General features: G+C 38.3%; 2 protein-coding genes across 15 annotated transcripts in view; one reads left to right on the top strand and one right to left on the bottom strand.

The window, feature by feature from the left end:
• The window catches only part of EYS (eyes shut homolog), an 826,250-nt gene extending 817,096 nt beyond the window's left edge, over positions 1-9,154 (top strand). The window contains exon 48 of the mRNA XM_065631328.1: positions 7,940-9,154. Coding sequence (XP_065487400.1) covers positions 7,940-9,138 — 1,199 coding nt within the window. The 3' untranslated portion in view covers positions 9,139-9,154. The remainder of the gene's footprint in view (positions 1-7,939) is intronic.
• Positions 9,155-10,255: 1,101 nt separating this feature from the next.
• PHF3 (PHD finger protein 3) overlaps positions 10,256-24,598 on the bottom strand; it is a 58,431-nt gene continuing 44,088 nt past the window's right edge. For 13 of the 14 annotated variants that reach the window (XM_065630507.1, XM_065630494.1, XM_065630499.1 and 10 more), the window contains 8 exons: positions 24,157-24,273; positions 21,927-22,058; positions 21,273-21,405; positions 20,579-20,774; positions 19,097-19,244; positions 17,549-17,638; positions 16,471-16,666; positions 10,259-15,319 (listed from right to left, as the gene is read on the bottom strand). In XM_065630507.1, the coding sequence (XP_065486579.1) occupies positions 13,140-15,319; positions 16,471-16,666; positions 17,549-17,638; positions 19,097-19,244; positions 20,579-20,774; positions 21,273-21,405; positions 21,927-22,058; positions 24,157-24,273 (3,192 nt within the window). In that variant the 3' untranslated portion in view covers positions 10,259-13,139. Of the gene's footprint in view, positions 15,320-16,470; positions 16,667-17,548; positions 17,639-19,096; positions 19,245-20,578; positions 20,775-21,272; positions 21,406-21,926; positions 22,059-24,156; positions 24,274-24,598 lie in introns of all 14 variants that reach the window. The other variant, XM_065630508.1, reaches the window with a different exon arrangement.

Below are 24,598 nucleotides of genomic sequence, written 5' to 3'. Positions count from 1 at the left end.
TATACATTGGCTTGGTTCGTCACCTGTGTAAATGCTACACTGGGACTTTCCCTTCAGGGGCATGCCCCCACCAAATAACCCTCCCATCATTACAATAAAATCTTCAGTAGGTAAATGTTTCTGTTGAAACACTTCCTTCTTGCTTTGTTCTTTTCAAAGAACATTATATGCATTTCTAAAAGAGTGGGTAGGTGGCTGGTCTTCTTACTCCAAAGCCGGTATGCTGGTTCCAGCCTTCACCCCATAACAGTGTGATTACTTCAGTAAACACATTTAAACACCTGACAAATTGGCATGAAATGGAAAACATCCTATGAATTTTTATCCGTTAGCAGAATTTTCTATAATTCTGTCAGTCATCAGTTTTCTTGCTTTGTCAGCTCTTTCTGAATGTGTAACATGACTTTAAGCCTGGTAGTATTGATTTCTGCAGGCCCTAAGAAAATAATTTCCAAAGTTTGGCAAAATTTATGTGCCCAGCTGTATTAATAATACGCTGGGAAAAAATCCAACCAGTGAGCTGTGTGTGCACATTTTGGTTTGAGAACTTGCAGATAGAATGACTTTTTCCTCCCCTCTTTGATTACTTGTTTATGGAAATGAGGTAAAAATGTGGGAGATGCAGACAGTTGTATGCACTGCTGCTGAGCAAGGTCTCTGCAAATAATACAGCATTCTTGCGGAGTTCAGGAGTGCATCGGTGCAAGGCCAGCCCACTTCACATCTTCAAGTGCATTCTACCAACGAACGTGTGAGAGCCCCATTCAGTAAATAGACTCTAATTCAGACAGGGGTTGCTGGATGCCCATCAACTGCTGAACAATGTATAATTCAGTCCATTTACATAGTGACCCTTCTCTATACTTGAAGGCCTCAGCACTCTGGGTAAAGGGCAGTAAGGAACATCACTTTTTCATTGAGTCATAGCATTACTGAAGCTTTACATTTGTTCGTGAAGGTGGAACATGCTGTGGACTGTTTGCAGTACTGCAGGGAGCAGGCCAGGGTGATGGAAAGGTTTGCTCCCTGATGAGATGAGAAAGAACAGTTATGCTGGGTGACTAAGAAGGAAGTCAGGTTAATAAACAGAATGGGATGACTCACGCTAAATTTAACACTCAACAACTGCAACACCAGTGCTCTGGCTCTCAAGAGGATTATGTTACCTACCTGGTCTGAAAAACCTCCAAACTTTTAACTCCTCGTATTTAAGGCATTTCAGTTTAAAAACCTAAAGCATGAAAATAAGAGGTATTGAATAAGAGTGCAGGTGTGCGATGTCTGCATGGTTTTCCAAGATACTGTTTATGGTGAAAACTGAATCATGGAATTGGACTAAAATCTTTTGGAAATGTTCAGAATTTCTAGAATACCCACAATGGAGGAGTCTTGTTTTCCTCTTCAGAAACAAACTGATTATCCACCCACTTTTAGAACGGAAACTTAGAGTGGTTAAGCCTCTCTTTGCAGTCATTTCCTTAGCCGATAGGGACATCATTTCTGCTTTGTTACTAGTTTTGGGATCATTTGTATGGACTAAATCAACAGCGTAAGAAGCAGAACTGCCAGGTCTGTGTGTGACAGAACAGACACCCCTATTTGTCCTGAAATCCATTGCACATGCAGTGTTCTTGCTACCTGTTTGCCACTGGCAAGCAAACCAAAACTGAGACTGGCAAACTGAGGTTGCTCAAGGAAGGTGGCTCCTTCTCACTGCCGAATTATGCCAGGGCGACAGTGGTGACTAAAGGAAACAGGAAAAATTTCTTCACCAAGAAAGGCAGCATTTTGGAAAGGTGAGGCTGAGTGGTCTAACCTACAAATAGATAATTGCCCACCCCTTCTAGATGCATGAGCATTACTCTGTCTGGGGTTGTTCTGATCCCAGCTATGCCCCTTCTGCTCTGGGATGGTGCTCCCCATGGAAGCTGGAATCCACCTATTGCCACAGGGACTTCAACATGGTTTGAAAGATTTACAGGCTTGGCCTGATACATGCTCTCAGTCTTGCTGTGAGATGTGGCTCCATTCATGGAGTAGAATTATTTTGTAATAACCCATGAAAGCACATCCATGGGCAGCTCCTGTCAGTGTGCATTAGAGGCACTGGCTACGGTCATCTCTGGATGAAAGATCAAGTTACAACAGCTGCAACAAGCTGCAACTGATACCCAGCGCTGTGCATGCACTCAGACCGTGACAAAGACAGAGTCAAGGTTAACAAACACCTAAAGACAAGGCAGGCAACAAAACCTACAGATTAAGCTGAGAACAACAAATTTCAACCATGCTGCTGTATTACTGTCTAGCAACTAGCAGCAGAGGCTGCGGAAGGGTGGGAATGAGGCTCATCTCTTCTCTCTGTCCTTTGTTCCCTTGTTCTGCATGTTTATAGCCCTCCCTCTTCTGCTTTGCTTTTTCTCCTTGGTCCTGGGCCTTACCCTGGCTCTTGGAAATGCTCAGAAGACCAGCTGTGAAGGACAGCTGTTGGTCAGTTAGGTTCTGTCCCATGTGGAGACCACAGTACATCACCTTCCTTGGCCATAGAGTAGAGCCACTCAGCGGGAGGCTGACACAACTATTCAACCCCCGCTAGACAAGAAAAGCTCTGCTGCTGGAAGAATATATAAAGGGTCACAGCATAAGAGGATGTGATTTGGGTCCATGGAAGATAATACAGGGTGGAAGGAAAACTGTGAAGAACAGGATAACAAAAAAAAGGAAGAATGAAAGCAACATGAACTAAGTTCAGCAAGGGAGGAATGAAAAGTGAGCAAAGATACATTTGGAGCTATGATGGTTATAGGATGCATCATACCAACAAGAAACAATAATACTGTTGGAGACACAGGCACGTGACTATGGTGGCTTAAAGGGTCAACTTAGAGTGAAGACGAGCATATACTGAAACTAACCTACAATAAGAGAGTTTCCTTTCATTAATTGTGAATTATTCCTGTGAATGTTATTGCTTCTAAGAGTATAAGGTTCAAATGTTCCCTCTGTCACTGAGATGGTGCCGATGATCAATAAACGTTTCTGAAAAAAGAAGGTGGAAGGAGTGGGGAGGGGTGTGGGGGCGATGCTGCCCAATACAGAAGCTGACATTAGGGCCTTGAGCTAGAGGAATGAAAGCAACAGAAGGCAGAGACTGAGGCCAGCAAACATACATCCAGAGATGCCACCTCAGGGTTCTGAAGTGGCTGACAGAACCACGACTACAGGTGTTCTGCAACCAGGAAACTACTGCCTAGAGCTCTTGAGACACCTGTCCTGCAGGAGCTGCTGAAGCACTGAGCTCATCAAAGCCTCTGTCCCCATCAGAAGATCATAGCATGGAGCCTTCTGCTTAGTAGCACAGGATGAGAAACAGGACAAGAATCAGATGTCTTATGAGTCATTGTAAAAGAATCGAGACCTTCAGTAGTCCAGGAACTAGAACTAATCAGTGAGTACTGAGCAAAGAGGGAGCCTTTAGAGAGACCTGCACTTCTGGATCACTGGTGACATGACAATGGCATCAAAAAAGATGAACACCACTGGCAAGACGACTGCATCCACTGCTGGAAAAGTTACTTAAAAGGATGATCTGGAAGATCCTTTGGCCTTAAAAACAGTGGAAAATCCTTATTGTCAATTTGCAATGAAGTGTAGGAATAAATTCAGGTACTCTAACAGGTAATAAAGGCTTTGTCTTGTACTCACAGAGCACAAGGGTAGGCTTTGAGTCACCATGGGGAAGAGACCCTGAAAGAGAAATGTTAAAAATAATATCCAGGACACCCTCCCTGCCCAGGGTCTGTCAGCCTAAGATCCTGACATTGTATTCAGTCCTCCTAGGAAATACATCAGCATTAAGCAGATTTGATCATGAAGGCAGTAACTGCAGAGGTCTTTGCCCTACACAGCTGTGTAAATTTAACACTCTCACATTTGTTACACATGGTAATGCTTCTGGCATGAACAGGACGTCTCAAAATAGAGGGCAGCATTCCTAGCATGCGTTTCCAACTGCACAAACCTCTTAACATTACAATGTAGATGAGTTTCCTGTGGCAACATAAAAACATGGTGACCTGATACTGCTTAAGCATGATGCCCTCTCAAGATGGGGACGTACAGACACACTTGCACGTCTAGATAAAAGCTGACTATGAAAGGGCACTGTCACCATTTGAGAGAATTTAAAACTTGACTGTGTGACTGTAACCATCATACTTATTCAGACTAGTAGCAAGCTGAAAAAAATTCGTGATACATTCAGAATCCATCATAAGAAGTCATATAAGCAGATATCATCGTGGATAATCCAGATCTCACACTAGTAGTCAGACGTACCCACAGGAGACTTTTCATTAACTCTTAGTTGTACGAACTGACTGCTCAGGACATAGAGTTGACCTGGCTTCTGGGAATGCTGACATCTGATATGGGAGCAGGTGACACTTATGCACATAATAAAAGCCTGAAAATTAAAGAGATGAAGAAAAATCGATACCTTTTATGGAGTGCTAGTTTTTACTATGGAATAGAGAGAATCCACCCTGAAGTGGAGCAACTTTGACCCGCAGTCATTTGGTGAAAAACCTGAAAAGGGGGTTTGCAAGTAGAAGTGCTACTATAAGTCCAGAACAGTTTCTTAAGACAACACCTGCTACAAAATTTCCTGCCCCTGAGAAGACAAGGAAACAATCTCTTGGCATTTAGGTTATAAAAACCCCCTCTTCTTTATATTTTACTGAAACAGGGAAGATGAGAGGGGCAGGAACGTGCATCAGAACAGAACTGAAAGCTGCAACCATTGAAGATTTTGCTCAACACCCAGGGTCTTGACACATTGCAGTTTCAAGCCACAGCTAAACTACAGCGGTTTATTCCCAAAGAAAATTCAACCATATTGAGACAGATTGCCTGACAGTTCCTTGCACAACATGCAACAGCTTGGGCAAAGGCTCGAGTGAACAACAAAATGATGGCTGTGAGTGCCTACCTCAGGAGGCTCTCTGCTTTTTTTACAATGCTACTGATGGGGATAAATAGTCCAGATTAGATGAGATCCTAATCTGAAAAGCTGGAAGCAGAGTTGTGTGTCCTGTGTGTAGGTCGTGTTTTCTAGAAAGCAGGGACCAGCTATAAAATCTAATCCTGCAAAACTGAGGATGTTATCTCCTTCACACTTAACAAAAGCAAACTTCCTCAGAAAGGTCTTTGGCCCCAGTTAGGGTCATTTGGGACAGGTTTGACTAATGCTCAAACTGGAACAGTGGAAACCACCTTGCTTCATGGTCTCCCATACTGAGACTGCTTAGAGAAGAAATTTAGCGGTAAGGGTGCCATTTGTTTAAAATGGTGAGGCAATTCCTATGATGCAATTCCTATGATGGCATAGGCCTGCACAGGCTTCGGCTGCGCAACTCGTCCCTCAGGGACAGGACAGACCGAGGCCCCTTGTTGAAAATTTCACTGGTTGCTAAAGTGAAGAGGAACAAAGACAAGCCCGTAATTTGCCTTCACCTTGAGAGGAAATTTAATGGACACTGGGCATACAGCACCTTATGTTAGACTCCTAAAACATTTTAAGCCAGTTGTCCCCAAATAGTACCTATGGCATGATAAACTTAATGGAGAAATACTGAGCTGAACCCTGGGATCAATGTCCATGTCATAAAACTTGAATCTCAACACTCTGCTGTTCTTGCCAAAGACTAAAATGGAAAGTCAACTGTGAAAAGAGAGGATCTAACCAAGGGAGTAAGTGAGAGCCTTGAGAGACTCAGGGAGAGTCGAAATAGGGAAGTTTTATTATTTTGTTCACAACTAGCAGACAAGAAAGTTATTCCCATTTGAAGAGATTGTGCTAAAGCACAATCCAGAGTACTCAGTCATAACCTTTCTTTACACTGTAAAAAGCAGATGCAATAACACAGATTTGCTCTTGTAGTAAGACTCCGAACCTGACTGCATGTACATTAGCAACAGACATCGTTAGGCTTGAGTCAGAAGCACTATGATTAACTGCTGAAACCACATCCATTTTTTCCTAGACATCACTGAAGCACTATTCGCTAATGTTGTCTCAGACAGATGGTTGTCAAATGTGCAAAGCTACCAAAAAACTTCCCTGCAGGCCAGGAAGTCTTGGAGAAAGTTCCAGCTTCTCCAGCTCTTAATTACAAGACAGATGAGCAAGGAACCCTGGTCAGATGTTTCCCTTCTTCCTAGACTGCAAGGAATGAGCACTCACGTCTGTGGGCAAGTCTGCATGTTTGAGTAGGAGAGGGGATTGAAGGCTCCCAAAGAGGTAGTTCAGGAACTTTTTCTGATGCTCCTTTCTTACCCTAGGATTGAGGTCCTGATAAAAGAAACAGACAAGCAAGTTATGTACATTGCTCAAACAAACAAGTGAGATGAGTGCATTCAGACTATGCACTGAAAAATGAAGCAAGCTTAAGGCCACATCACTGAGCAAGAGAAACCACAAGTGAATAGAATTTTATTCATTTTCTGAAAAATGTAGAAACAAACAATATACTCAAAAAGAACACTAAACACAGGTAGGTAAAACAGATCATCACAGCTGGAACTAGCAAGCTGGAAGGAAGAGCTCTGCCATCGTTAGACTGAAGCTGAAAGAAGGAAGAGCCTTCTCATTCTTCTGTGGTTGTCTGGGGCAGGGAAGATGCGGTATGAAGCACGTGCTCTACAGCCACTAATACAACTGAAACATCTCCAGAAAAAAGAGAGGTGTAATTTTGCTAACTTTCACAAACCTCCAGTAAATTAAGCTATTCATTTTTAACTTCACTAAAGGCAGCATAGCTCAAGGATTAGATATACTCCGAAATGAAACCCCCAAGAAAGCAAACTCCATTCATTCTACTAACAGGTCAACCCTTAAGTATGCTGAATCTTTAAGAAAATGGTACTTTCCAAATTTAAAAGTATTTTTTCATTAGTAAAATACTACATGAACTTAAGTTTTACTGGTAACTATTAGGAGAGAAAGCTTACATTCAACTTTAATAAACATATTTATCAATTTATTAAAAACAAACAAAAACCCCAAATGAACAAAAAACCTTATGCCTACTATTTCCAAAAGCAATATATCAAAAAAGTTAAATTGTTTGAAAAGGTGACTTTCATTTGCGCTTTTTCGCTATCCTCTTCTGCCTGTCTGTCACCTTCCCCTATTAGACTCCAGCTCTGCTCTTCAATACTTTCCTTCCAGCTTCCATTTCCTCACCTTTCCCAGTTTTTCTTCTTCACGTTTATAAGCACAGTTCAGAGTGGTACCCTCTCTCCTTTTATGTTGCCTGTAAGGCCAGAAACACTGGTAGTACAAGAAAAGATAACTCCCTCCTAATACCACCTGTCATGGAGGCCTCCAAAGAACAATTCAATAAAAACCTTATCTGTTCCTACAGCTGTCAGATTATTAAAGGCAAAACATCCCTGTCGCAAAAAGCAGCTTCAGGGAGAGCAGTGTGTTAGGTGCAGACAAACTTCCAGTGCATTACACTGACAAATCCATCAAGCCTTTATTCACCATATAGAAACTGAGAGTATGCTGGTGTTTATAACTTGGCCAAAACTTGCTTGTTTTTGTGGGAACACCAGCTCACATTCCTTGGTTGCCAAAGAGATCCTGTGCCCTCCTACCTCACAGTTACCTAGTCTCTGCACCAAAGCAGAGCTTTTCAGAAAGCTGGGCTTTTCTTTGAAGCAAACATGAGCTCAGTTTCCAATAACAAAAACAAGGCCACAAAAAGCTCATCAATGATTCCTTTGTGTGATTTATACATGATGATGGTATAAGGCTACTGAAAATAAGTTATTGAATTGGGGAAGCGCAGGCATGAAAGCATCACGTGTGTCATCATGCATCTTCAGTGTGCTGCCCCTAAAAAGTAAAACTATTTTATACTGTTTTTTACAGGTGACTTTCTATGCATATCGTTACTAAACGGATATATACAGTTACGCTACAACCTTGGAGACAAGACAGTCATCCTACAGACCTTTCAGAAGGTTCGTGCAAATGGCAATACATGGCATTCACTCAAAGCAGGAAGAGCAGGTAACGAAGGCTACCTGGACCTGGATGGCATCAATGTCACTCAAAACGCTAGTCCTGGAATGACCGCGCTAGACACACACACGGATTTTTTTGTTGGAGGGGTGTCCTCCTTAAACCTTGTCAATTCAATGGCAGTAGGAAATGAACCCACAGGTTTTACTGGTTGTATACGAGAAATTGTAATAAACAACAGGGTACTGAGGCTTACCGTGACTGACCCCAAAGGTGGAGCCAACGTTGGTGACTGTGACGGAACAGCTTGTGGTTACACAGTGTGCAAAAATAATGGAACATGTCAAGTTGAAAACTCAGGCTTCTCTTGTTCTTGCCCACAAGAGTGGACAGGGAGCACATGCGAACAATCTGTTCACTGTTCACAAAACAGGTGTGGGTCTCAAGCTCTCTGTATTCCTCAGCCTGCTTTGTTTTCATACACGTGTGTCTGCGCACTAGGCTGGTCAGGGAAGTACTGTGACAGCAAAATCAAATTTTTCATAGCAAAGTTCGTTGGCAACTCCTACATCAAATACACAGATCCTTATTATGGAAAAAGAGACCTTCAGTATAGCCGCATTTCTTTAAATTTTACTACCAATCAAACTGAAGGCTTAATAGTATGGATGGGAAAAGGTGAAGATGAAGATAATGATTTCCTTGCCATTGGTCTTGCCAATGGAACATTGAAAGTTGTGATTAATCTCGGAGAAAGAATCTCTGTCCCTCTAATTCACAGTAAATACTACACCTGTTGTGATGAAAGATGGCATTTTGTTACTGTAGTTCAAAACCAAACTTGTATTAAGGTATACCTTGATGAGGAGCTCATTCTTTTTGAAGATATTGATCCACACAGAAAATACACTGCTTTAAACTATGGTGGCATTTGTTATTTTGGTGGGTTTGAAATTGGCAGAAAAGTCAATATAGTCACTACAGGGCTTTTTCAGAAGGAATTCATTGGCAAAATTAAAGATGTTGTGCTCTTCCAAGATTCTAAGAAGATTCAGCTAATGAAAGGAGAAGGGTATAATGTTTACAATGGAAATTATGGAAATTAATTGAAAAACTGTTTAAGACTCTTTAATAAAAAGTGATGGATTTCCTTTTCCTCCTGCTTCTTATGTTAGCTGGCAGTGTAAGGCTTGCAAACCAACATAAGGAAGCACTTAATAAAATTGTCCCTAATTCCTTTTCTTTTTTTAGTGTTGACTATTAATAGCATATCTAAAATGTGATCAGCTGTTTTACTCATAATTACTTACATATACTCTTCAGTAGTTACTTTAAAATAATGGGCAAGTCTGCAGTTTTTTTCTTTGTTGTGCTGGAAATAGTTTTGTAGAAAAATAGGTAGCAATTAGCTTATAAAGCCAACTGTCATGCCAGTATTGTTTGTTGGTTTATGAGAACACACGACTTACCTGTTTCTCCAAAACTGAAATTGTATTAGAATGCAGATTTTCTTTTTTATAATTTTGTAATATTAAGGTCAAGTGTAAAAACTGAAATTGGAGGGAGAAAAAAAAGTGCACTTGGGATTAAAAGCATGTTTCTTGTAAGGAGAATTTAAAAAATCATAACATCCATAATTATTTATTAAGTCTAAAAGGTGATGACATTCTCCCTTCCTCCCAAGTCTCTATCCATCACTTATGCATTTTTGTAAGAGGGTAGGACTTAAGCCTGTCTTCACACTAAAATATTACACTTGAAGAATGATTTTAAGAGCGGAAATGGTATTTTACTTAATTCTTGAACAGATATAAAATATGCCTCCTGGTCTTCTCCAGCGGAGGTCTCCCCTGTTTGACTACATGAAAACTCTTTGTTTTAACCATTCACAACTGGAACGTGGGAAGGTGGCCGTCAGCCTACAGGTAACTTCTATTCCTAACTGCTTAAAAACTAGAGAGTCTAAGAACTGCTTTGCTTTAGACATTCCTTTCTGGCTTATATGCCCCTAAATGCAATTTTGAAATTTTACTAAACAAAGGTTTTGGCCACAGTAAGTTGAATTTCCATGACTATGTTTTTCATGAATTTATAATCTCAAAAATAAATAGAGCTCTTCATATACAAATGCAAAAATTCTATTCCTTCTGAAAAAGCCGTTATATTCTATTTAGTCAACAATAAAACCAAAATAAATCAAGTTATATTTTAATGTGCTTAAACAAGTGATTTATGATGGTATCTACATTTCTTATTTGACTGCTGACTTACTGTATAAGTAAAATACTTAAATAAAATAGTGACTGATTCCTATATTTTCCTTTTTTACTTTACTATTGCTCAAAAGCAGATAATAAACCATCACCTCCTTGCATGGAAATTCTCCAAATACAAGCCTTCAGTGGGTACCCATCAGAAACAAGTTAACAATTTCTGATTTTTTGTGTGTCTTTCGATAAAGCAGAAACAATAAGTACAGTAAAACCAGGTGACACATGTTACTTTCCACATATCCATAATTAGTATGCAGCACCGAATGCACTGTCAAGTCAGTTACAGATGACTGGAAGATAACTAAGGTGGGAGGCAGTGATGGAATTACCCTGAGACATTTTAATAAGGATTTGCAAACATCTTTGTGAGGTTCCTTCCACCCTCTTCAGCTGCTCTGAGCCCTCAAGCAATCACCCCAATGCACTAGAGCTTCTTCCCCTCTTCCCAACAGGCAGCTCATGAAGCCCACTTGGCATTAGAGCTGGCCCCAGATTCTTCTCCTCTTCCAGTTTCTCTTAGAAGGGCCTTTTATGGCCATGTGATGCCGGGAAGGAAGCATATTTAGGGTTTATCCTGTTCTCTCAGAGGCTGCTGGGGTACTGCCAGTTCCTCCTCCGTGCGCGCTGCTTTCTGTGGCCTGAGCAGCGATTCAGTGTAAAACAAGTAACAAGTCATGGGAGCACTTCCAGCCAACACGGGTGGCTGAAGGCAACAGAGAAGACAATGTCCTTCATTCCTGCAGTAGCAGGATTTATTCCCATTTACGCTAACTCAGATTCTAGGACCAAATCCTGGAAACTGCCGCTGCTTGTTAATTTAAACTCTTAAAAACCCTCTCTCTCAAGAGCTGTTTTACTGAGGCTCTCTTCAGGTTCTGCACACAAAAGGGCGATAGTAAAGCACGTGGCAAATTTTACATATTCTTTCCAAATAAATTATTTCTGGTAGTTCTGGCAGAAAGCATTCCTGGCCTTTCCATACAGACAGTTGCAATTTTCATTGCTCCCAGTTTATTTTTAGAGCACAAATGGACGTGAACGTGAGAGATAGGTTGCATAGGGACCGTAAGTAGACTATTATACTTTTGAACAGGTCAAAAGAAAATCTTCACAAGCAGAGCTGCTGATTTAAAACTTACTCCAAAAACCAGAACAATGCTTTGGTGCACTTCTGTGTCTAAAGAATCCTGATGTAATTATTTAAACAACAAAATACATCCATAATACTACCAGATATATTCAATGGCACTACTGCTATACAGACCATGGAATTAATTTGGAAAAAAGCAAATATAATCATGTCATGGTATCATGCTACTAAAGCTACTAAAAAACTGAGCATTTTTTCCTCATGAATCTTCTCAGCTATGAGTCTACAAAACACTACTTAAATAATAAAGGTTTACTGCCCCCTTCATTTCATGCAGCTACCTGCAACGTATCCAAATTATATTTTGCCTTAAAATATATTAATAATTAAAACTAAGAATTAGTGTGTTGTTAAACTGGAAAGACCTTTCTCGAAAGAAGAGGCTTTTCAATGGCAAAGTGCAAAATGTTAGGTCAGTACCTAAGGTCATGTGAAAAAAACCCAAACAAACAAACAACACTGAAAAACAGAACAATAAATCTAAGTTTTTCTATATATGGTGGAATACTTTCGTTGTTTCTGACAGACTCAAAGTGAACAGTGTATTCTAAGAAGTATAAGAGCAAGAGATTTGTTTTCACGTTTGCTTTTTTTGGCTTTTTGTTTTTCATCGGTGGATGATAGTCTCTACAAAATATCAATTTACTAGAAGTCGCAATGGTACAAAACACCCTTCTGCCCTTCTCCCCCAGTCTTCACCCCCCCAAAACTTGAAACATCCGAGCCATGAAGTGTAGAACAAATGTGGCATTGTGTAACTCAGCCTGCTATATTCATTTAGCCTACAGTTTCACACCTATGAAATCAAACACAGACAGTATGTGAGAAAGTTTTATCATTTTAGAATCAAAATATCCCTTAAAATATTTACATTTTACAGTAAAAAGGATAGCAAAACACAAAGTAATGTACAAGCTTAGATATTCAAGTTTTTGAAGCATGGAAAATGGTGGGAGAAATGAATTTACCACTACAAATCATATTTTCAAGAATTTAGGTTAAAAATGCTTTCTTATTAAAACAAGTGCAGTTTAAAGCGGTAACATTTGAGCAGCTCAGCCTTTCAATTTCTGATCACAAACTGCTTCAGATGCTTAGGAAATACTTGAAAAACTAATGAAACACACTTCAATTATTCTGTTGTCCTACCAAATAATTAAAAAAAAAAACCTCTTCACACCTCCGGACATATTATATTTTGTTATAATGTCTGTGGATTCTGAGGCTTTGCTACAGTCTGTAAAAACAGTGCAATTTAAAAAGAAGGTTATTGTATGAAATTCACCTTTAAAATTAGCAAAGCATCTTAAAACAGAAGAGAGCACAAATTACCAAAGGCAGCAATTATACTGCAGACTTAAGCCAACTTCCTCAGCTAAGAAAATTTCTAAGCCTTTATTGCATATTAATAAAAGAAATCTTTAAAATTTTGAATATACAGCAATGTAAAATTTTTAAAAATATTAAACTCCTACTTCTAGTGATAGTTGGTATAACGAAAAAAAAGGATGAGTATTGGTACATTGAGTGGTACCAAAAGACAGACTTGTTTCTGCAAAACACCAACACTGAGTAAAAAAGATGGCACAATCCTAGCAGGCTTTTTTTTTTTTTTATACAAAGTTTTACGACGTTACTCTAACAGTTTATTTAAATAGGATTTTAAAAGACTGCCTGCATCTTTTTACCTTTTGCTTTTAGTTCTATCACTGTGGTCCCTATGTCTCTCTCTGTTCTTTTCACTTTCTCGTTCTCTATGCTTCTCTTTGCCTTTCTCCCTCTCCTTATCTTTTTCATGAGCCTGTTCTTCACTTTTAGGCTTTTCCGTCTTTTTTTCTGGATTTCTAGTCTCTCTGGGGCTTTTTCCATCAGCAGCCCTATCATTGTGGGGAGACCGCAATCTTTCTTTGTCTCTCTGTCCTTCCTCTCTGCTTTTCCTCTCTCTCTCTTTTTCCTGGTTTCTGTCTCTGCGTCTGTTTCTTTCAGAATCTTGCTCCCAATATTTTTCGTTGTTCCACTCTTTCTCATGTCTGTCTTTCTTTTGGTGATGGGATTCACTGTAAAATCTTTGCCTATGTTGATCATTTTTTCCTCTACTGAACCCTCTCTCCAAATGCTGTTCTTGTCTGCCCCAAGGATCACTGTGGCGTCTTTCTGGTCTCCTACTATCTTTACTCTGAAAAAAATTTTCTGGCCCCAAAAATCTTGATTGTTTGTGAGCCACTGGTAGCCCTTGTGCAATGGGTCCAGCATAGCGTGGTGGCTGACCTGATAAATGAGCAACGGGTGGCCATGGCATCATCGGATTCTGGGGAAAGCCAAAGCCTGGAGGAGGAAGAAGTGGAGGTGGTAAATGAGGAGGAAATCCAAACATAGGGTTATTTTGTGGAGGGAAGTTATGAGGTGCAGGAGCCTGAAACTGAAACCCAGGGGGATTAGGTTTAGGATGCTGAAAATTCTGCTGTGGAGGTCTAACAGATGAGAAGCTGCCACTTGTAACAGGGCTTGGGACTTTGGGAATGAATTCAGAACGAGAAGAGTTTTCAGGTTCAAAATGAGATGAAGTTGCTGCTGGTCCTCTTCTAAATGAGTTCACTGTTTCAATGTTTTGCATCAGTGCATCTTCCTGCGAGTGTTTGGTATCTTCCGCTTGCGATGCACACACGTTATCTGCTTTTGCTGCAGTTGAACTGTACTGTGCCTCACTGGTTTGCGTGTCACTTTGATACAGGTTTAAGCCCACTTCTCCAGAAGATCGTTTATTTTCTGGTTCCACTTGATCATTTCCTGAGGCATTCTGTCGGTCTTCATTTCTGCTACTGTCTCCTTCCTTGTTTTCTGAAGCATTAGTCTGCTGGCTTCGTCCAGCTGCCTGTCGTGGGTCTCTTTTAAGATTAATAAATGGTGGTGATTTAGAGGTATTAGCAGTGCTACCTTCAGCAGAGCCAACATTAATGTTGTTCTCATTGGTTTTTTTCCCTGCATTTGGTGAGGAAGAAAAGCTGGAATTTGTGGTCCTCCTAACTTCCTGTGCAACATTATCCTTGTCAGGTAACTGCTGTTTTGGGTCATTTTCTTTACTTTCTTCAGTTTCTTTATTTTGTGACTGAGCAGATAAATTTGCTAAAAATGCTTCTGTAGAGACATCTGGAGGTTTTCCCTTAAGACTCAGCCCTATCAAAGATCCAGCACTTCTTGCGGAACTTGAGGTACCTACAGCTGCTGCATCCACAGTTACAGTTGCGTTAGTGGACTCTTGTAGACCATCCAAACCAGTCTTTGCTTCACTACCTTCAGTAGTTACCTCAGCAACATCCATGTTTTCTTCTTTTAAGATTGATTGCTCATTTAATAATGGTATGTCTTCACTGGAACCCGCTTCTGACTTGCTGGGCTCATATGCTTGCCCTGTTGTACCCAACAGGCTTTGAAGAATATCATCGACTGGCAGCGGTTTATTTGCAAGCTCCAGAGTTGAAGGCTGATTCTCCCATCCAACCAGGACTCCAGGAAGAAATCTGAGGGGCTTTGGTGGTTCATGTTTGGTACTTTCCACCAATGGTTCAGTAACTGCTGGAACATCTTCTATATTAGATTGCTGAGGTTTATTCCTCTGCTTGTGTAGCACAGTTGTGAAGGAATTAAAAAAATCATTTTCCTCTTCTTCTTCTAGTGCTAACTCATGATGAGAGACTTCAGGTTTGTTTGGCTTGCTTTTCTTCTCTGGCGGCAAGCTACTCAAGGTACTTTCAGAAGTTTCATCCACAAAACTACTAGTAACACTTGCAACAGCAGTAATCTGCCTCTTCATTTTCTGGCGAATTATCAATCCCAGTAATAAATTTGGTCGATGTATTTCAATCCCTGTACAAAATTGTAACAGCAATTTATCATCTCCTTATGTTTTGGTTAAGGCAATCATTTTAACAAAAATAACTCCCATACTCTTATATTATAGAAAGCATTTTATGACATTTGAAATTTCCATCATTAAACATAACAAACAAAATTATCAAAAATTTATTTCCAACACAAAAATTATTACTTCGAACATTGCAAATTAAAATTGCTTTAAGTACTATATTGCCCACTATAACTTCAAAATACAGATCACAAGACAGGTATGTAGGACATCTAGTCACATAAGAAAAAGCACAGAAGTTAAACGTCATGTTAGTCTAACACAGCTACAATCTGCTAACAGTGGTAGCAAAGCACAAGAGGGAAAAAAAATAGTTGCACACTTGCAACCACAAAGTCTCCAAATTGATTTAAGTTAGAGATACTTCTTCAAAGATCTACCAAGAGTGACTTTCCAAAATGCTTCCCTCACTCCAGGAAGGTCTGGTATTTCAAGGTATACTATTAGCTATCTCTTCACTATGTATATTTTGTTCTGTGTAATTTAGGTTCTTGCAAAAAAAAATTGTGTTGTAGCTCATCATGTCTTCATTTCGGCCCTGCCTATCTCAAAAGAAGAAATCATCCACAAATTTTTATAATCAAACTAAATTGATACAAAATAACTCAGGTAAATTCGGAACAACTGAGAGCTGTTTCAGGATCTTTTCTTCCTTGCCCACCCATTTTTTTTTAAGAAAGTTTGGAAAACTTGAGAAAAAAATGAATTAGTAGATTTCAAATAATGAAAAACAATATTTTAAAGTTCGAGTATCAATTTGGAAGTCAGTACGCCTACTATCATAGTTCACTTGCATCACTGAATTTACTGCAACTGTAACCTACAAAGCCACCTGGGCTAGAGGAAGAATGTTGTAAACATGAAACAAAGTTATGTGCAGTAATTTTTCCAACAATATTTAAAGTATCAGAATAATCTTACAATGGGAAATTAATGTCTTTTCAAGGAAGCTACTATAAAACTATGGAAAACCCATGACGTGTTTGAACAGAATAACTGGCATTTTTAAATTTAATTTTCTCTTATATTCCTGTTGTAAATGTCTTTAAGTAGCATTACAAAAATAAAGTTCTAAATTCCAAGCTGTACTTACCAGGCCCATCAAAAGGCACAAGATGATGTGGGACTTTATCTGAGGAACCTAAAGGAATGAGGTACAAATCTTTCACTTGTTTCATGTTATTGGCCGCTACACCATAGCGTTTTCTACTGCTGAAATAGGCAAACAATAATGCATAGGATATCTGATCCTCTTCAGTGACAGGGGTAAAGCGAACTACACAGATCTCCTGTTTACAAAAAGAGAGAGAAAAAGATAGTCAGATACATATTTCTATGAAATTTTAATTGTTTTAGTGGCTGTTCTTTATTTAAAAGAATAGTTCAGATGAAGAGAAAAAGCCTCCCCATGAATGCAGAGAAAAAGAGAGAAAGAAGGAGCAGTAACACAGCTAAAAATAATTAAAGAAAACTGGAGAAAGCAAAAAGCATTTAGTGTATAAAAAAATGAATTTCAGTGCATGAAGGTAAGCAAAGGCAAACGCAAAATCTTGCACCTTGAGATGGAGTAACCCCACGCACCAGGACAGGTCGGGGGACTGGCTGGATGAAAAGCAGCTTGGCATAAAAGGACACAGGGATCCGAGTGGACAAGCTGAATGTGAACCAGCAACGCATCCACGCCAAGAAGACCAAATGCATGTGGGTGTCAGAAACCCAGCACCCAGCAGGCCAGGGGAAATGATTATTCCCTTCTATCCAGCAGTTGTGAGAGAGCATCTGGAGAACACTATCTAGTTTTGGGCTCCCCAGCACAAGGACAACCCGCACCCCGCAGGACAAGTCCAGCAGAGGACCACTGAGATGGTTTTGCATACTGTCACAGTACCGAAACTGAAGAGTGACACTTGAGACGTGTGGTGTCCAAACATTCATGATGAGTTACTGTCTCAAAGGAATACAAGTATTCTTAAACAGCAAATGACAGCTTCAAGGTTAGATAGTAAGAAAATACACATCATCAGCTGCCGTCCATCCCACTCAATGTAACAGTCAGTTATCCTTATAGTGTCATGTATTTCACAAATGTTCCAGGAAAAAAAAAGAAAAAGATCCTTAGGGTGAATAGAATATAGGTTAAACAGCAAGTCTTCAATATATAAAATTCTTACCTTGGTCCCAGAAGCTTTGATTTTTTCTACATACTCCCAGACAGTGTGAGGTGATATCCTGCCACCTACTTGAATACTATCAGGTAAATCCTATGAGAAAGGACAATAGATATCTGAATCCAACATAAAAATTGTGGTAAATCCTTCATAATCTATTTAACATATTATAGACATACTTAATTCTTACAGTTCTTAAATTATAATTTTAAAATATTAGTAGAGGTTACAACAGTAGGAACTAATTAATATTTATATTTTTGATATTTAAATTAGTATTTTCAGTGCAAAGTTAATGATCTGTACTAAATTCATTATCATTCAATACTGTTCATCTATACCTTCCCTAAAATTATTTATTTCGGCAACATTAACTGTAAACATAACCATACTGTGCTCTGGAAACACCCAAGTTATCTATAAGATCAAACTGCTGTGGGAGCCCCACAACTACGAAGGAATACAACAAACTTTCAGAATCCTAATCATGAAGGACAAACATAACCTACCCACATGTGCATACATAGACATAAATTTGTTCTTGGGTAGTTTTGAATTCACTATTCACAAGTAACAAAAATAGACTTTCAAAATTATTTAGGAACACCTAAGGAAAAACAGTTTTTTGAAATAAAGCAGAAGAGTTTGGAGAGTAACATTATATTCATAAAACAATCCTTTAGTATTAAATGGTATTGCATATCCTGCACTTCGCTGAAGATTTACAGCAAAGATAATCACATTAATAGAAGACTTAAGTCCTTTTAATTAGAAAGCTGATGCATCCTGTGTCATTGGTGAGAAGTAACATTCAGCCTTATCAGCCCTCTGATCCTTACTTTATGCCATGAGGACAACTATTATAAGCAGTTGCACCCGTTTCCTGCCTCTCAGACACTGAAGAGAACGCTTCATAAACTTTTTGTTTTCAGGTAGTATTTAGTCTTATAAAGTTAGGACCAGAATTGCCACCAGATAGGCAAAAAAAATAAATCCCGTTATGCAGGTTTCTGTTGTAGAAGATGAGAAGTTTTCTTGCACTGTCAACAAAAACCACCAGTAGACGCTTCTCCGCCAAAAATTGGTAGCGACTTGTTTAATGCTTTGAATTCAAAACTAAGATCCAATTTTCTCACCTCTAATTCAGAAAATGGATGGCACCGAGGTAGTTATCTCAGTAGCAAATTTTGTCCTATCTTTCCCTGCTACTTTACACTAGAGACGATGTTCCATAATAAACAAAATGTTCAACTTCTATAAAACCGGCTCTGGAAATTATGCTGCTTAACCTCAAGAAACATCTTACACTGAGAGCAAAACATCTTAAAACATATCAAAGAACTTGAATCCTGATGAATCACATAAGACAAGGTGAAAAACTCTTTACTTACAAATGCATATCCTAACCAATGTCCTCCCACAAACACTTTACACAGAAGAGTGGTCACGCTTCACTGCCTTTCCTCATTATATTTTTATTAGCCTACAAGGTAAACAAGTCACTAAAGATAGCAGATCAATTTTTTCATTCTTTGCAGTAAATATAAATACCTCCGTTAAATAATCAAAAGAGCCAGAAACTGGATAAGCCTTAATAACAAACTTTGCCACTGAAGGCATATTGATGAAACCCTTCCAGATGAAATTCAGACGTGCCAGAAACAGACTTTCACATTCCACAGTACCAGGTGTTTCTGACCTAAAAAATGGCAAACAAAAACCACTTTGTTTAGAATACGATATATTATTCAAGATCATGTAAATGCAAGATCATCTTTCTTTGTAAAAGAAATTAGTTGTCATTATGAATTTTATTTTTCAGTTAAGCATACTTGAGGGTCGATGAAAAGAGATAGGCAGACAACCATGTTTCTCACCTTCCAGAGGAGTAGCTATGTGTTACATGAGGGACTGCCAGACAAGCAGCACACTAGTTCACTACTGTATCTTTTGAGAATGGAGAAGTTATTTAGTCCAAGAGTTACTAAATGCTACTGAAGAGGACACACAAACACATATAGGTGCTGCAGACCCAGTAACATCTTCCCCTGCCATAGGGAGGCGGGGAAAAGACGATATACTGCCTATGGGCCTTCACCCTGCCTTCTTGGCTCCTACACATTTCAACACAGCCCAACATGTTATCAAAATATTCTAGGCACACTATCAGCAGTTTTAAGCTAGCCACCCAGTACTACCAGATGTTTGCTATTACAGTAATACAGTAAACTAGGTTTCTTTCTGTCTACACTAGAAATTACTTATTTGAATCTCCAGCAAACTATTCACAACACAAAGTCCACCGTCCTTGGTAAAGGATCACACTATCCTGATAAAGGCGGAATTTCAGCGTGAACTCTGGTCAATTCTAAATAACTGGGAGTCGATGTTTTTCTAGAAATCTCTCCCTCAAACCAAAAAAAAGACAGCCTCATAAATTGCAATTCCCTCTTTAGTGGGTAGCAGAGTGTGGGAGAAAATGAAGAGAGTTGACAGCAAATACGGCAACAAAACATCAAGCAAGCTGCTGTTAACTGTCATTTCTAGAAAAGTGGTGTTTTGAGATTTTAAACTACCCTGACTTACCAGTATAAATGCTCTGTTTAGAGAAATCTCAAATTCTGCAGCTTTATACATACACAAACACACACACATTCAGTTGCAGCACTGTAGATACTACTTTCCTTAATAGCAAAATACAATATGAAATATATTTTCTGATATTTTTAATATGAACTTGTGCCTTTTTAGGCCTTGATGCACCAGAAAACGTAAGGCTGTTTACTTTTCCTCAAAAAGAAAATGTGGTAATTAGAAATTCTGGAATCACAACAATATATGTAGTATCATTTATACAAATGCATAGCATTCATTTACTTCGGCAGAGAACCCCATTCCTAAGAAGCTGTACAACTTCAAGTACGCTAATGGATTAATGAAATGCCATTTGAAAAAATTAGCTTTAGTCATAATAGCTTAACAAGATTAATAATGTCTTTCATTTTAAAATACTTTTTCTACAGTTTATATTACTTTGGGAGAGGTGTCAATGATGATTTTGATGAGTCTTGCTTATCATCTTCCAGTAATTCTGAAGCTAAAATACTTGATGTTGACGAAAGGGCATCAGCAATGCTCTCTGCTTCATTGTCCGACTGCTTCCGTGCAACTCCAACAGACACTTTCACTTTTTTTGCAGAAAGATCATCAGTAGGTGGTGCCATTCGGCCTGCAGAGAATGAATTGCAACGGTTTTTATTTTTTATTAAAGAAACAAAAGTGGACTTCCTCTGAAGACAAGGAAGATGCACCAAAAATACTACATATTGCCACTGAGGTATCATTTCTTTATTCTATCTCACATTTTATAAATATTTATAAGTTTATATACTATGTATTTATATATTATTATCCATAAATATTGCCACTGTAATGGGATAAGATAAAGAAATGAAGAGTCAACAATAGCATGTATTCCCATTAAAGAGATTTCTGTCTCTGCAGCCCCCCTCTTTTTTAAGTAGAAGGCAACTTTATGCCAACAGCGTATCATGTTAATATTGTCTCTTTTGTAAATTATAAATAAAAACACTGCTTCCACATCTCTGTCAGCAAACTAGGAAAAAAACTCCACATTTATTTACATTCTTGAGGCATATTGAGATTTATGACTGAAAAGCATTATATAAACATGATGCATTTATTTTGATGTGCTATTCAAAATTACCTATGCAAATTTTGCAGTTAAGATCGAAGAGATGATTTTTATGTTGACTTGTAGTGTCTGGAGATGCAGATTCATTTACTTCTTTATCTTTTTCAGCTTCATCTGACTTCTCAAAAAACTTCATATTAGGTTCCTAAGAAAAGTCAAATGCTTTTCAGTTAGCTTTTTTCCCCCCCACTCTGTTAGTAGTCCAAATAATGCTATTCATATTGCTTAAATATTTGATGGTATTTTCTTCCCTTCAGACATAAAACTGTCCCTTTAGCTGTATAGCCTAGAAGACTATCACAAAATCTACTAATGCATTAAAAGATTGAACTGGTATTCCTAAGTAACTTTTAGGTAAGATTTAGAATATTTTCTACTATTGCCAAAATCACAGAGTCATGAACATAACTTGGCGGACTGGGCAGGAATAAAAAAATAAAATAAAATAAAATAAAATAAAATAAAATAAAATAAAATAAAAATTTTAAAAAAATACCCAAACCCACAAGGCCCAGAAGTGAAAATCAGTGAAGTTAAAAGAAAAATTGAACTCAAACCAGACCTAACATATACTTACAGATCTGAGCAACAAGATCATATACAAACCACTTTACACCCATATTATCTATGAACTAAATATGCTGTGTTGTTCTTTTTTATTTCTACCTGAATTTCCATAACTTCCTCTTGCTCTTTCATCGGTGTTTCACTTTCAATTTCTATTTCTCCTTTGTGAGTAATTTTTGTGATAGGTCTTCTTTCAACTTCTCTCTGTTCTTTCTCGATCATTTCAATTGTCTGTAAAAACAGGAAGTTATGTATATTTACTTCCATATAATAAAACTTGGAAATTCACAAATATAACAACAGAAAATAGGACTGCAATTAAGGAAACCCTCTGAGAAAAAGGAAACATTCTTATTTTGCAAGTGTCAAGCAGCAGGTCTAATTTGACCTATAGTGCAGCAAGTAATTTTCAGGCATGTGTTTAAACAAGTTATAAAGTGGACTTTCAACATTGAATTTAAAGATCGGTAGTTCTGATTTCCAAGAGGTATAATAAAAAACGCATCAACTCTTTTCCTCTAATAACAGGGACAATGTAGGATGTAAATACATATATTTTTCCACAGCTTGTCTTTGAGTACATAAAACTAAGGCTCTACTTCAATAAAAACTTTTAAATGTATTCTTAAAGTAATGGATATGCTAATTCTGATCAGCACTGCTGCTTTGCTCTGTCGCAAAAAATAAAACATAAAACATTATTTCTAAATTGCTTCTTAAAGCACGTTTCTACTTCTTAAACCAATACGGTTTGTGTTGGCTGTCCCCAATATTTCAAGTTTGGTTTCATAAGGAAACAAGGATTCTGTGATTGTGTTACCTGTCTGTCAAGTACCTACAGTTGCTTTTGAACACACTGGGGAAACTTCAAAAATACTAGTAAGCAGTAGTTTCAAAGTTTTGCTTAAATAGGAAAATGAAAGGTACAGACAAATTATACATTGATATTTATTTCACATGTTGTATTCCATTTCAACTTCTAGAAATTTTTAAGTATTTCTGTGAAATATTTAGGACCCTTCAGTAATTTTTAAGCAGTAGATGCTTTTGTGTTGAAGTTGTAGTAGTGGAATACTGTTTTGTACAGTCTGTTTTCAGTATTTTATTGATGTTTGTAAAATAAATGTAATGAAGATGTACTACAAAAGAGGGGATTTCAATAGCTACAGAATAAACAGACTTGCTCTCAAAACGACTTTCAGATAACTGAATAATTCAACAGCTGTTTTTGCATAGGAACTAGTAAAAGTTGTTGTGACTCATAAACAGATCCAGTTGCAATATGCAAAGAAAAGAAAAAAACCCAGGAGTAATAGATGTTGCGATGCAAACTGCAGTGTCTAAAACATCCCACTGTACTTGAATCAGTTACCACTGAACATTCTTTCATTCTGAGCACACAGAATTCAAGAGGATGAACTTCCATTTATTCTATGTTACAGTAACTACTAATTAATTTTTTATCAGAAGTCATTTGATATAACCCACAATTCCTAATACCATAAAACCCAAACACAAAGTGCGTATCAGTTAACACCACCCACATTTTGCGCCTTTCAGTTCTATGAAGTGGCATATAAATACCAAAGATTCTGCCAACTCAAATTCAGATTTTGTAACTAACTGCAGTTAACTATCATCAGACTAACTGCCTAATAAACAGGGTAATATCCAAGAAAAAGGTATCTTCTGTAAAATTAACACAGCTCCTTATATTCCTGCTTCCCCTTTGAAACTGTCAACACCGCAAGAAGGATAGCATGACTTTCTGTTTTGAGAAAAGTACTGCTCAAACTAACCTAATAAACTTCATACTTTTTTTTTTTCCTCCCACTTTATAGGGTTTTTCAGACTGGCAAATCGGGTTTTCAGCTTCACGTTTACTTCTTGGCGGGTGAATTGTCATGCTCCATCAGTATGTAAGTTATAAACACCACCAGTTCGGTTTGGTTTGTCTAAAGGGATATTTTCCCTTTTTAAGAAACTGGTGGGTATAAAGTGCCAGCTAGAGCTTTAAAATCTTGTTGGATATAAGGACAAAGATGCCTTCACTCTTGAGACAGAAGAAAGAAAGAGCAAGCAGCAACAAAGCTGCACAGAAAAGAAAACACATGGTTTCCCCCCGTTAGGAATTTATTGCACTTCTCTCACTTCTGTCCTAACAACTCCTTCGCGGTTTTAATACTAAATAAATTCTAGAGATCCTCCTGATTAGTCAGAGTTGCTTTGTGAAATGTACATTCTGTTCTTTCTACACACATTTAACCTGAAAACAGAAGTTAAATACACTTAGGCAGTCAACTAAACAACGTAAGTTGACAAATCTCACGTGTCTGTTTTCTCTCCGTCTCCAAGCAGCCAGTTCTTTGGAAGCCAGTTCTTCTGGGCTCATTTTTATTAGATGGTCTGGTGTAACCTCTCCTTTCAGTACTTTCTTAAATAATATCTAGAAGAAAGTAGAAAAGTTAACTACTGCTGTCAAGACAAAACCAACAGGAAATAAAGCAGAAAAGGAACATACAACATACTCTGTAAAGCTATACGGATTGTGTGGTTTTGCAATTATCTCCCACTGTAGTAAGCAGTACTAGATTTTATAAGATACAAGGTTAACTCCAGAGCTCCATTTATTCTACATATCAGAATGTATCTACATAAACTCTTAATGATCAGACGTATAATTAGCTGCTGTTCCAAAGGAGAAAGTGAGTTTATGCCCATTGCAGTAGTAACTCAGGAGGTTCTTTTTTTGTAAAGGTGCAAATGCCCTG

This window comes from Caloenas nicobarica, chromosome 3 (assembly GCF_036013445.1).
Source record: "Caloenas nicobarica isolate bCalNic1 chromosome 3, bCalNic1.hap1, whole genome shotgun sequence".
In the NCBI taxonomy this organism is placed as follows: Eukaryota; Metazoa; Chordata; class Aves; order Columbiformes; family Columbidae; genus Caloenas; species Caloenas nicobarica.
This window is presented reverse-complemented; position numbering and strand designations above follow the sequence as displayed.